General features: G+C 38.6%; 1 protein-coding gene across 1 annotated transcript in view; it reads right to left on the bottom strand.

The window, feature by feature from the left end:
- LOC133635905 (collagen alpha-1(XXII) chain-like) overlaps positions 1 to 14305 on the bottom strand; it is a 97450-nt gene extending 83145 nt beyond the window's left edge. The window contains exons 1-4 of the mRNA XM_062029351.1: positions 14126 to 14305; positions 8889 to 9031; positions 8245 to 8814; positions 812 to 892 (exon numbers count right to left, since the gene is read on the bottom strand). Of these exons, the coding sequence (XP_061885335.1) occupies positions 812 to 892; positions 8245 to 8814; positions 8889 to 8973 (736 nt within the window). The 5' untranslated portion in view covers positions 8974 to 9031; positions 14126 to 14305. The remainder of the gene's footprint in view (positions 1 to 811; positions 893 to 8244; positions 8815 to 8888; positions 9032 to 14125) is intronic.
- Positions 14306 to 14573: the final 268 nt, after the last annotated feature.

Below are 14573 nucleotides of genomic sequence, written 5' to 3'. Positions count from 1 at the left end.
TCATTATTAAGTACTTTTTAATGCCTTATTCGGCATGGCCTTATTATAACCCTAACCCTCTAACCCTGACCCTAACCAAATAACTCTAAATTAAGTCTTTGTTACTTAGAATATGTTCCCCATACTAAAGTGTTACCAAAAACATATAACTTTGTCTTGAATTTGAAAAAAAAACAACATTTTATTTTTCACTAAAGAAGGGTTCGGTGAATGCGCATATGAAACTGGTGGGGTTCGGTACCTCCAACAAGGTTAAGAACCACTGATCTAAGTAGTGAAGATGATTAAACTGTAGAGTTGTAACATTCCAGCGTTTCTCTGTCAGAAAGGGGTAATTAACAAAATAATTTAGCAAGAATTTGTGTAAATTGCAAATTGATTTGTGGCAGAAGAAGTACATTTATCTTAAATAATACTTACATACTTCAAAATAATATTTGCTGAGGCCAACAAAATCCTTTACTATATTGTACAACCTTTTGGAATGACGCCTAACAGCAGTGAATTGATTGAAAGAGTAAAAAACTAAATATCATTCATTCCAATTCAAAGTATAACATTTGTAATGTTTCCCAAATTCACCAACTAAACTTCCTGGGGAAAGTTTGCAGGAATTTGTCCCTTGAAGCATAATATTATAATTGGAAAAATAAATTAACAAAATAAAAATAAAAATCTAAAAAAAACACTTAATTCATGTGCTAATACAAAAAAGAAATATAAAATAAGTTTTAAAGTCAACGTCTATAATAAACCGTTATTTTTTGTGTGGTGCTGAGAGAATAAAAAATAAAAAAGAGTTTGCACATACCAGGAACCTGCTGCAGGCCGTAGCTGGTACTGCTTGGTTGAAAGCGATCAGGTTGCACCTTCATATTTGGACACAGCACATCTGAGGAAAAAAGAAGGCAAAATAAAAGACCTTGACTGGGGGTACTATTAGACTTTCTGGTGGAAAGTTTTGTACATGAATGGGATGGGAAGAAGACAAACAAATGTTGTCAGGGGAAAGTGTGTCAACGTGTGGCTTGTCGCTGGTCCAAAGTGAGATGGGCCTCTTCCAGCAGGCAGAGATGCAAACAGTCTAATATTTCCACACAAACATATTTCAAAGATGGTGGTGACAGAAAGAAAGACAACACCATCAAGTTTGCTGTTTGTGTTACTAAGTACACATCCTGTTGGTTCTGTTCCCCTTCAAAAAATGATGTCAACTTCACTTTGACGTGGAAGCATTCAAAACAGGACAGAAATTATTGAATGTTTTATACTTAATATGATCAGATCTTAATTTAATTTAATGACATTTATTATGTTATTTTATCAAATCTATTACATACAACAAACGTGATATACTGCATTAGAACATAGTTTTAGTTAAACTATACAGAAATAATTCTAATCTGCACAATTATTGAATTAAAAAAATATAGATGTATTCTGCCTACCTGCTCGGTTTGTTATGGTCACATGTTTAGTTTTTTCTCCTTAGTATTCTGAGAGCATTGACTTACATTTTGAGGACAAAAATGAATTTATTCCATTTTGGAATAAGGTTGTACCATAATAAAATGTGGAAAAAGTTAAGCGCTGGGAATAATTTCCCAGATGTACTGTACGTATGTCTAGCTTTTGTGCTACTGTGGGCTTAGCTGTTGTGTAGCTGCTAGCCAATTGCTGGGATGTTACCGACGTCACGTCCCGCCCACTGAATACAATGAATGGCTCTTTGCCACTGCACAAGTACAACAACGTGTTGTTTTCAGTACAATACGCAATAGCCTAGCACAGTGGTTCTCAAACTAAATGTTTATTTTGGCGTTGACTACGGCCTACAGACGGCTGATAAACCTTTGATAACCCCCTGGGTCAAGTCATTACAATAGTTCATGAAGAAATTATTTGGAGTACCACTAAATGGAGCCAGCATATCACTAGTTTCACCCGTACCACAGTTTGAGAATCACTGGCTGAGCATGTTTACCTTTTCTAAATGACTAGCAAAACTGAAGAAATAGTGTGCCCTTTGGAGGACATTTAGATGTCAACCGGCTGTCCAGCTTTGCACAAGTAAACACGCTGCTTGTATCGCCCAGGATATCACATTTTACATGTAAGTAAGTTTTTTTGCTGATATCTGACCGATATCTGAAATCCATATAGAATCAGGGCACTTTTTTGGTCAGTTGCAGTTAGGAAAATAACCTTTAATAACACTATAAAATACCACCAAAACAGCTGAACAATCATTAAGATGGAAGCTGTGTCTGTTAAAAAGGGTTGAATAGCTAAACCATGCTTTCAGCCAATTCCACATAAATCTCAAGTCCGTGTCTATTTTAGCCGGAAGTATTTTCTTTCTAAACAATAATGGGAGACGGTCTTTGTGTTTGAAGACCACAACGCCAGGAGAAATTACAGCGGCTGTGCGTCATGTTTTTTTTTTAAGAGCGTGTGCTACCATGACACTCGGCATGCTGGGTAGCCTAGCTACTCCCTGCACTTGTGGCCCTCAAGTCTATAATTTAGGGATCCGGCTGCGAGTTAAAATGGAATTGACGCAAAAAAGCTGCACTGTGGAAAGGAATAACTAACACACATTTGTTTCTAGGGGGTGGCGTGGTCGAGTCGGTAGAGCAACCGTGCCAGCAACTTGAGGGTTCCAGGTTCGATTCCAGCTTCCGCCATCTACTCACTGCTGTGGTGTAAATGTAGATAATGAGTTTCACTGTGTGAAGCGCTTTGAGTCTGGAGGGAAAAAAACGCTTTATAAATATAATTTGTTTCATATTAGCAGAATTATTACAAAAATACTTTTTTGCATCCATTTTACCATCGTTGAATTTGATCACTGACACTTTCTCAGCTTCTACTACCTTTTATTGAAAGCATTGCACTTAAGGTTGTTTATTATTTGTGCACGTATTGATTAAAAGGTGAAGATAGTTGAACGCTGACATCAGAGCAGCTAAACTGGACGCACCTCAAACATGAGAGCTGTAATTTTCCGGGTGAAAATAGCCGGAGTTGCTCACTCAGTTGACCACTGGCTCACTTGTGGTCCTTAAAGAGATTACTGAAATAAAAACTTTCCTCCAGGGGGAAATTTAGCCTCCTCAGACAGTGGATGTTTACATTTATGGAACAATACCACCCAGGGGGTCTGTAATGCAAGGTCAAAGGTCCAATGTACTGTTTTTCAGTCATAAGTTAGTAACACCATCCTATAGAATATGCAACGGATTTCCTGTCTATGACGAAGGCAGGGGGTCATTTTGTTGTCTTCAAAGATATTTTGAGATGGAATTTTCATGTGTTGGAGTTGAGAACATCCATCATTCTCATGGCGTATTTATATCTTGAAAAAATAGTATGGCACAAGCACTTGGGTATAGGCTGCATACCAGGAACATGCTCCTGTGTATTCAAATAAAACAAAGCAACAATCTTTAAAAACATTTGACATACCTAATGAGTCATATTCCTTGTAATTAACCTAACCCTTTGGGACTGGTTTGTCCTTTTTCATGACTTAACTTTGGTTGTGTGACTCCATATGCATTAATGTCTAGTTCAGGGGTTCTCAAACATTTTGCCTCCAAGGGCCAAAGTGAAACTGTGCCAATGGGCCGCAGTCCAAAGAGATTTTTACCATGCAACAGCACCACGAGTAAGGAATTTAACCTCATACCGCCATGTGTAAATATGAGGTAGTAGAAATTGTCACACAATTCAGTTAGCATGCAAGTCTGCATCTTTTAAGTACAATTTTAACCTAAAAAAAATAATTTCCTAAATATAATTTTCTGCAGATTATCGCCATTTCCAGGTGTTCTGTAACCAGTTTGTCTTAGATATTTTATTCGATCGCTTTCAAAATGTACCCAGACAGATTAGATGTATGGAGGATGCTAAATTTCCAAACGTTTAGGTTTTCAGGACGTGGGCGAAGCATGGCAACCAAGATTGTCCTTCTCCATGAAGCGTCCAAAAGCGACACTTTTTTAGTAGAGCAGGAGTCTCAAATTCGAACACAACTAGGTAACCTGTGTAAATATGAGGTAGTAGAAATTGTCACACAATTCAGTTAGCATGCAAGTCTGCATCTATTAAGTACATTTTTAACATAAAAAAAAATTTCCTAAATATAATTTTCTGCAGATTATCGCCATTTCCAGGTGTTCTGTAACCAGTTCTTCTTAGATATTTTATTCGATCGCTTTCAAAATGTACCCAGACAGACTAGATGTATGGAGGATGCTAAATTTCCAAACGTTTAGGTTTTCAGGACGTGGGCGAAGCATGACAACCAAAATTGTCCTTCTCCATGAAGCGTCCAAAAGTGACACTTTTTTAGTGGAGCAGAGGTCTCAAATTCGAACACAACTAGGTAACCTATAAGAAAAAAATAAAAAATCTATACATCTTTACAGTAAGAATTCTGGTGACTGAGCAGCCTGTTGTTTTTCTCCGTAAAATCTTCAGCCATTTTTTGTACAGTGTATTACTGTAAATTGAAAAACAGTACCACTGTTATTTTTACAACAACATTCTGGTGACTGAGCAGCTACTTTTTTTTTACCGTAAAAGCTATGTTCCCTGTTTTTGTAGTGTATTACTGTAGATGGAAAAATGGTACCACTGATGATTTTACGGTAAATCTCTGGTGACTGAGCTGCCAGGTTTTTACAGTAAAATCTGCAGTGCGGATTTGCAGACATACCATCAATATATTTACAGCTTGAAATAGGTCAGTATTAAAGTCCTACTGAAAGCCACTACTACCGACCACGCAGTCTGATAGTTTATATATCAATGATGAAATCTTAACATTGCAACACATGCCAATACGGCCGGGTTAGATTAGTAAAGTGCAATTTTAAATTTCCCGCGAAATATCCTGCTGAAAACGTCTCGGTATGATGACATTTGCGCGTGACGTCACGGATTGTAGCGGACATTTTGGGACACCATTGTGGCCAGCTATTAAGTCGTCTGTTTTCATCGCAAAATTCCACAGTATTCTGTTGGTGAATCTTTTGCAATTTGTTCAATGAACAATGGAGACAGCAAAGAACAAAGCTGTAGGTGGGAAGCGGTGTATTAGCGGCCGGCTGCAGCAACACAAACACGTAGCCGGTGTTTCATTGTTTACATTCCCGAACGATGACAGTCAAGCTTTACCATTGGCCTGTGGAGAACTGGGACAACAGAGACTCTTACCAGGAGGACTTTGAGTTGGATACGCGCTACCGTGAGTACGCAGCTGCGGCTTCCAAACATTTGATCGCTTGCCCGTACGTGTGTGCCACTATGTGCATGTCACGTACGTAACTTTGGGGAAATATATGTGCTGTATGAACTTTGCGGAGGTGAACAGTACTTTGGGCTGTGGGATTGAGTGTGTTGTGCGGGTGTTTGATTTGTATTGGTGGGTTGTATGGACGGGAGGGGGGAGGTGTTTGTTATGCAGGATTAATTTGTGGCATATTAAATATAAGCCTGGTTGTGTTGTGGCTAATAGAGTATATATATGTCTTGTGTTTATTTACTGTTTTAGTCATTCCCAGCTGAATATCAGGTCTCACCCGCCTCTCACAGCATCCTCCCTATCTGAATCGCTTCCACTGCTCTCTAGTCCTTCACTCTCACTTTCCTCATCCACGAATCTTTCATCCTCAAATTAATGGGGAAATTGTCGCTTTCTCGGTCCGAATCGCTCTCGCTGCTGGTGGCCATGATTGCAAACAATGTGCAGATGTGAGGAGCTCCACAACCTGTGACGTCACGCTACTTCCGCTACAGGCAAGGCTTTTTTATCAGCGACCAAAAGTTGCCAACTTTATCGTCGATGTTCTCTACTAAATCCTTTCAGCAAAAATATGGCAATATCACGAAATGATCAAGTATAACACATAGAATGGACCTGCTATCCCCGTTTAAATAAGAAAATCGAATTTCAGTAGGCCTTTAATGTGTATTACCTTTGGTAGCCACTCTAAGGCGGGCCAAATTAAATGACACGGGCCCCACTTTGGGCATCCCTGGTCTAATTAGTACTGTTTTTTTCATGGAAATGGCCAATTAAAAATGGCATCAGAAAAGCCTACGAGGCTGTTTGAATGGTAATGATTATGAGACTTAGAGGTTAGAAAAACATATGCAATTAAATCACTAGTCTATATTGGCTGGTTAGTTTTAAAGTGTAAAATCACTTTCTGATTCAGGGAAAAAGGCAATGGAATAAAGGGGCTGTTTGCAACATTTACACAGATGCCTAGAGGGCACTAACTTTCCAATGTATTTTAAGCGCTATATCCCGCTCTCTTACGTCTTCTAGGACGCAATGCCGTAACTACGTAACACGTACAAACGCATTAGCTTTTGGTGTTGTTAGCTGATAATAGCGATTTGGATAGCTAGTGTTAGCTTAAATTGAATGTATACTCTATCATAACAGCAACATAAATACAAATTGTGTGTTGCTTCTCTTGGACTGTTTTTGTACGTGTTCACACGCTCCCTGTGACGAGACAGGGTGAGTGACCGCCGTAAACACAAATCATTTTATTCGGGAGGGGAAAAAGTTTTACGACACTTAGTAATTGGGAAAAATATAGACCGTTTTAACACAAATGTGTTCTGTTAAACCACTAATGGTAACATAAGCTAACAGGTGGTGGTGTTCTTGTACGTTTTGCTCAGAAAAATTTTACTATGAGGAAGTTGCAAACAGCCCCTTAAAATTCAACCAACAGTTTAAGATTAGAACTGCGGTTCCTCACTACAGCGTAACTCACAATACAAACTCCCAGCCTGATCTGAGGAAGTAGGAAGAAATTAACTTTTTGTGTTTAGTGACAATGTACCTACTCTGAGTGTGCGAGAATTGCAGCTGGACATGAAGCTGCAGAGCCAGGCAGGCTAAGAAAGCAACCTCAGTCCGATGGTATATACCGTATGGCTCGTATTCCGACACGGGACTTCTTCCCAAAGTGAAAAGCAGTGGTGGCCAACCAAGCTAAGATGGATTGATTGAGACTTGTATTAGTAGGTTGCACAGTGAAGTACATATTCCGTACAATTGACCACTAAATGGTAACACCCGAATAAATTTTTCAACTTGTTTAAGTCGGGGTCCACTTAAATTGATTCGAGGTGGTTTAAAATACAAATCTGTGATCCACAAAACTAAATTTAATTGCGGAGACAGGTTCTATAATTTATTACAACGACGGATACAATGAGACAGTAAGTCCAATAACATTAGATTGGTTAAATTAATAATATAATAGCTTGAAGCATTAGCTTACCTACACTACATGTACTGTAGATGAGATGAACAGCTACATATAATGCAATATCCTTGCAAGGATGTACATAGTTGTTTCAAATATGGAGACAGATATTGTAATCCCACGTAATTTCTATGCCTATAACTTTATGGACTGAAAGGCGTTGAAAGAGAAAGCTAATAAACTAACATTTGAGAGGCTTTCATCTCCTCTGCATACAAAAAAATATAGCTAAAAATGAGCGATCATCAATCTTTTGTCACTTGATTGAAATTCACAGCACCCGGGGATCTTGTGGGATGACGCTGGCTGCACTGAGCTAATGTATGAAGAAAAAAAAACGACCGGCAGGAACGTGAAACACTTCATTTCAACACACTCTCTCGCCGTAGCTGATGTCAAAGGTGTAACGACCGGCCGCACGGTTCCTGTCTTCACAATAAAAGTGCTATGCTAACAAAATAAGGGTCTCAGAAAACTAGCACACACAAGCTAGCGAGCTACGACGTTTGCCTCCAATGAATTTCTTGTAAAGGGTATACAAACGAGTATGGAAGCTTGATCGATAAACTTTATGTAGAATTGGAAAGAGGGGGACTTTTTTCTCTCCACAAGGTAAATTCGAAGTTGTGGAACTTATCAGCTTTACTGTAAATCCTGCATCAATGCAAGTCAATAAGATAATACACAATTTATACTATTCTCTTCTTTATGCATTTAAACATGCTGGTATTTTTATTAAACACCTTCAACATGTTAACAAAAAACTTCTGTTTTAATAATCTGTGTGTGTGTGTATATATCTTATGGCAGATCATCTTGACTTGGTGATTTGATAAATAGCTCGCCTGCTGAAAAAGTGTGAGCACCTCTGGTCTACCTGAACACATTTGGGGTGTGGTGAAGACGTACGATGAACAAATAATACAAGGTAATTAGACAGACTTACTCTCACAGAGCCTCCTCCTGAGCCGACCTCTGATCTTATCGATGGCGTTAAAGTCCGTCACGTGGAAGACGTGAGCGTTCTTCGGTTCCGCCGCGATCTCTTCCAGTTCCACCTTCAGCGCCTCGCCGATGCCCACTGCAAACATCCTGATGCCAGCTCTGGCGGCCAACTTGGACGGCTCAAGAACGTAATCCTGACTCCGGCCATCGGTGAGCAGAATAGCCACCCTTTGGATGCCCTTGGCTCCCAGTGGCCTGGCCCCGTTTTGCTCCAAGAAGATGTTGTCGGTGGTGTAGCTGATAGCGTCCCCGGTCATTGTATTCCCTCCAAGGTAGCGTATGTTTCTGGCGGCCTGCTTCACGTCTTCCAGGGTCCTGTATCTCGCCAGGTTAAATTCTGTGGTGGGCCGGTCGCTGTAGCGTACAACAGCCACTCGAGTCTTGTCTGGCGCCAGGTCAAAGGACTCCACGAGGTTGGCCACCCATTGCCTGATCTTCTCGAAGTTCTCCTTGCCTACACTGGACGAGGTATCCAGGATGAACGCTAGGTCATAATGGACGTTTTTGCACCCTAGACAGAAAAAAAGAGACATTAGAATGTAGTCCCATGTGGACTTAGACTCGATCCAAATCTTTAAGTCTTACCTGCCCTCTGAGCATCCACATTCTCCCTTGAAATAGTCAGGATGACCAAGACCAAGAAGATCCTAAATCCCAGTCGGAATTCCATATTGATCTTGGTTCGGGTCAGTTCTTCCTAGTTTAAAACCACCATCCAACTCTCCGGTCTGCGGAAAGATCAACAATTAACGGTATCCATGGCAGATATCTGGTTTCAGCTATGGACTTTGGCAATGGACGTCCTCTATTCTTTGAAAATAGACCGAAATACAATAAGTACACTCCGAAAGGAAATGAGACTCACCAGAGATGGTTGGGAAAATGTGGCAAACTAGTTTTATGATTTCATAAATAAAAAATATGACTGCAGTTGTTTAGGCTCGATTGATGCTCTCAAAATGGCCGTAGCATTCAAAACGGGGTCTTTGAAGAAGTTTTGCAGAGGAACTACAGCTCAAAAGTCACAGGTCCCAGAGGACAACCACAGTGGCTGAGATCATTGTTATACAGTAGGAGCCTATTTATTGTAACACAAAACCTTGTTTGGCCTTATTGTACACAAGTGGCTGTGTGACTGGTTGGTCCTAGCCATAACATACAGTCATCACCTAAACAGAAAAAGTGCCTCAAACACTATGGGAGGTAGAGTTGTCTTGATACCAATATTTTGATATCGGTACCAGTACCAAAATGTATTTTGATACTTTTCTAAATAAAGGAGACCACAAAAAAATGGCATTATTGTCTTTATTTTAACAAAAAATCTTAGGGTACATTAAACATATTATTGCAATTTAGTCCTTAAATAAAATAGTGAACATAGTCGTAAGTAAACAATTAAAACTCTGCTGACGTATGAAGAAACATATTGTGTCATTTATCATTCTATTATTTTGACAACATTATGAGGGACAAACTATAAAAATTGATTATTAATCTACTTGTCATTTACTGTTAATATCTGCTTATTTTCTGTTTTAACATGTTCTATCTACACTTCTGTTAAAATGCAATAGTCACTAAATCTTCTGTTTTTTGATACTTTACATTATTTTTGGATGATACCACACATTTAATAATAATAATGGATTAGATTTTATATTGCGCTTTTCTATTGTTAGATACTCAAAGCGCTCACAGAGAAGTGGGAACCCATCATTCATTCACACCTGGTATTGGTATTGATTCGATACAGCTACAGGATCATACATTGGTCATATTCAAAGTCCTCATGTGTCCGGGGACATATTTACTGAGTTTATAAACATAATGATTTTTTTTTTTAAAAGAAAAAAGATTTTGTGACGATAAAAAATATATATGTAATCATAGTAGTATCGACTAGATACACTCTTGTACCTGGTATCATTACAGTGGATGTCAGGTGTAGATCCACCAATGGCATTTGTTTACATTGTGACGCCGGTAAGCTATTGTATCCTCCTACGGTGTGTAGTGAAGCATATTTAGCTATTCCTATTTATCAGTGGAGAGGGTGTCTGGTAGCCAGGTAGAATAAGCGCAGCCATACTTGCCAACATTGAGACCTCCAAATTCGGGAGATTTGGGGGGGTGTAGAGGTGGGCGGGGTCGGGGTGGATTGGGGGAGGAGTATATTTATAGCTAGAACTCACTGAAATTTAAGTATTTCTTATATATATATATACATATATATATATATAAATAAAATAAATACTTGACTTTCAATGAATTATAAATAAATAAATGATAAATGGGTTATACTTCTAGCTATATATGTATATTTTATTATATATTTTATTATATATATATATATATATATACATATATATATATAAATAAAATAAATACTTGAATTTCAGTGTTCATTTATTTACACATATACACACATAACACTCCTCTCTACTCATTGTTGTATTTGAAAGTGCAATGCTTTGCAGCCAGTAGCACAGCCTTTGAAGGAGCGTAGGTATGGGCAGTGTAATATTCTGGGTTGGAGTCAATAACCAGGCGAGGTGACGAAGTTACGTCTCTTTACTTCATACTTCAGAACCGACTCCCACACCTGCCTTCAGGGTGCGCAATACAACGTAAACCGTTGGCCAACCAAAAAGTAAGCCAAGCGGATGTGACGACATGCTGTCCTCACTCACGTCCGCACGGACCGGGAGGGGGCGTGCCTTAAGTCCGGCTGGAAATCGGGAGCAATTCGGGAGAATAGTTGTCCCGGGAGATTTTCGGGAGAGGCACTGAAATTCGGGAGTCTCCCGGAAAATTCGGGAGGGTTGGCAAGTATGAGCTAAGGTAATGAAATAATTAAAATAGATTTGAATGTAGTTGCAGTTTTGAGACACTAGATGGCAGTAGTGTGTAAGCTATTGAACACTACACAGAGTAGTTTGGGAAGCTACTCATTAAACCGACACATTGGAAGTGTCAGGATGTTGTCTGCATTAAAACCAAAAAAACTACACAAGTTTCTGTTATTGAGTTAATATCAAAATATTATAGTTTCTCTTCTCATTCCATGCAGAGAATCCACAGCTAGACAGAAAGACGGCGCAACCACACTTGGCAGTCGATACTGTTACCTTATTGGCGATTAGAATGTCCCTCCCATTGTTCAATAAATATTGTTAAGTGATACTTCCTGTTTCCTGGGTTCCCAGAGCGCAAGTGACTTCATGAAACGCATCTTGCTTTATAATTTCTGTTTTCTTTTGACCAAAAAATATTAATATATATCGCATGTTTTATCGAAACACATTTTATATTGATATTATGTGTCTATCACGATATACTGTATGTCATTTCATCGGTCAAGCCCTAGTTACATTGACTTCAATGTACCGGTAATGCTTCATGATATTATTTATGAACTTTATGAACCAACTGCAGGTCACTGACGGTAGGCCGTAACCCTCATGAAGCTTCTTAGTTGTGACGTCCCAGGTAAACAAACATGGCTGACCATAAGCATTAAGTTGTTAAAATGTTTTTAGTCAATTTGCAACATTTCACCTAATAACTTAGCACATTTCCATGCAGAACAGATGGTGTTACAGGACAATCTTTCACCTGATGTTTTTAAATCCACAACAGGCACAACCATTTAGCTGAAGCTGATTGGCTACGATTATCCTCACCGGCTAAGCTAATCTGTTATGCTAAAACTGAGCCATTTAGTACCAAAATCTACCATTTTTGTTTAGACTTACAAATTGTGATTTTGGATGCAAATTAAAGGAATTGGTGAGGAGAATATACTTACTTGGTTAGGTCAATTATTTGCTAAACCCCCCTAAACTAGGCAAGGCAAGGCAAGGCAACTTTATTTGTATAGCGCTTTTCATACACAAGGCAGACTCAAAGTGCTTCACAGACAACAAAGTGAAATGAAAGAAAAATAAAAGCAAAATTAAAATGCAGACAATAAAAATAAAAACAGTGCGGACGTTAAAAGATTTAGCTGAAAGCTAAGGTGAACATAAAACATAAAAAAAACCATAAAACTAATCTTCAATAGCTAAGCTAATTGGAGCAGCTAAAAATTAAGCAATTAATGACAAAAATGTTTTCACCCTCATCAGCATCTAAGTTTTAGACTTAAATTGTGTTTGTACATGTAAAATAAAAGTATTAGGGATCAGAATATGGTTAAATTGTGATGTAAAATAGCTGTCAAAAGCTGTAGGGAACATTTATCGCATCTTGAAGTAGAAAAAATAAGGGGGGTTAGCAAAAATTACCATAGGCAGAATTCAACTGAGAAACATTGCTTTTTGGTGAAAAACTAAGGAATTGGAGAAGGGTAATAAAAATTAAATAGAGGAATTTTAGCTCAATTAAATTAAAGGCTAAGCAACCAACAGCACCTATAAATTAAGGAAAAATTACCAAAATTTTTTGACTGTAGGCAGCATTTAATCCATTTTAAACTTGGAAACAATGATTTCCGATGCAAAACAAAAAGTATTAGGGAAGTAGACAACTGTCATATAGTGCTGTAAATTAGTTGAACATTAGCTTAGCAGTTGACAACAGCCAAAATATTCCAATGACACTAAAATCCGATGATTAACAGTAAGCATCAGCAAATATGTTTTAAATGTAGACGCTGTGTTTTTAGGCTGTGTAAAATTAAATGTTGAACTAATCTTTGGAGGTACTAAGATCAATAAAGAAAGGTAAGGCAATGACTAAACCGATCTCCAGGTGCTAAAACTGAGTTGTTTATGACCAAAATCATCAAGTTTTAGACAACATATTGTATTTAATGTGCTTTAGACTTATACATTGTAATCCTAGATGTTAAATAAGGGCGTTAGGGAGGAGAATACGGTTACATGATGTGGTAAAATAACTGTTGAAAACTGCTAAGCTAATCAACTGCACAAGCTAAAAATTAAGCCATTTATTACTAGAAATGTATATCAACCACTCTCCGACCGTAGGCTGCGTTTAAAATGTGTAAACTTGTAAATGTGGGGAGGAAAAAAATTGATAACTGGTGAAAAAAATTATCTGTTAACTGCTGAACTAATCTTCAGTGGCGAAAACAACTACTTAAATAATCTCCTTGTGCTAAATTTTTTAAATTGAGCCATGTATTTTTTTTCGGCAGTAGGCCAAACTTATTTGTTTTACACAAGTGATGCTTTCAAACTGCTAACTTAACCTAAAAATGCTAATAGCTTATCTCCTTGTGTGAATTTTTGACCAAATCAGACATTTTCTAACTTTATACCGTGTTATATACAAAACAATCCCATGACAATTAATATTGACTGTATTTAATGACATTAGGTTGGAAATACGTTTACTCCCTAGACAGTTTTAATTAATGTTCTACAAAGTGGACTATTCAGTACTGTAAAGTCTGTATTATTTTCTGTGAGTAAAAACATTCTTATCTGATCTTTCGTTCGACTATTTCTGCCTTGTGCTTTCACTGGTGCTATTCATGGGAGTGGGCAGTCACTAATTACAGCAATTTGTCCGAGAAAGTCAGCCCAGTAAAATGCTACTCTCCCTTTTTTACATGCAGACAATATGTTAAAGTCATAATGGAGTTGTTTTGCTGCTGTGCAACATTCCACTTCCTCTCTCTGTCAACGGTAGACTTGGGAATACAGTGAAGATGCATTTAACAGAAGCATGTTTATAATCGGTGAAATGCAGAAAACAGGTCGTCGTGAGAGAAAACTAACTTGCAGATGAAAAAACTAATGATGGACTGACTGTAAATGTACATGTTTGCTTTAAAATAAATAGATGCTTACTTCTATGACCTGTCAATCAGCGTCTACTGGAGGTTTGGCGCCCACCTGCCTCCAGCCCCTATCAGCACCCGTATCAGCAGCTCCTCAGCATCTTCACCCAAACTGCTCTAAAGAGGCACAACATGGGGTGAAAATAATCCAGAGTGCAAAATCCAGTGTGCAGATGAGATGAGTTGAAGGCAGTTTGTGAAGGTCTGCACACAGTAGGAGGGGACAAGGGAAGGTGGCAGCAGTGATGGCGGTGGGTGGGGGGTTGGGTTTCGTGGTGCATTCTGCACTCACACATAAAAAGCAGTGCCAATTATAGATGCAAACTTTTAGGATATTTTAGTCCCCTCCTCTTTGACTGCACCCCCTCCTCCTTTGCAGCCGCCATGAAAGAGAAGCTGGAACTTTTTAACCACAAGCGTCCAGAACCGCCGCCCTTTTAGGGCCGGGCCGCACACTT

Source organism: Entelurus aequoreus, linkage group LG20 (assembly GCF_033978785.1).
Source record: "Entelurus aequoreus isolate RoL-2023_Sb linkage group LG20, RoL_Eaeq_v1.1, whole genome shotgun sequence".
Classification (NCBI taxonomy): domain Eukaryota; kingdom Metazoa; phylum Chordata; class Actinopteri; order Syngnathiformes; family Syngnathidae; genus Entelurus; species Entelurus aequoreus.
The sequence above is the reverse complement of the archived record's forward strand: the minus strand, read 5'-3'. Positions and strand labels throughout refer to the sequence as shown.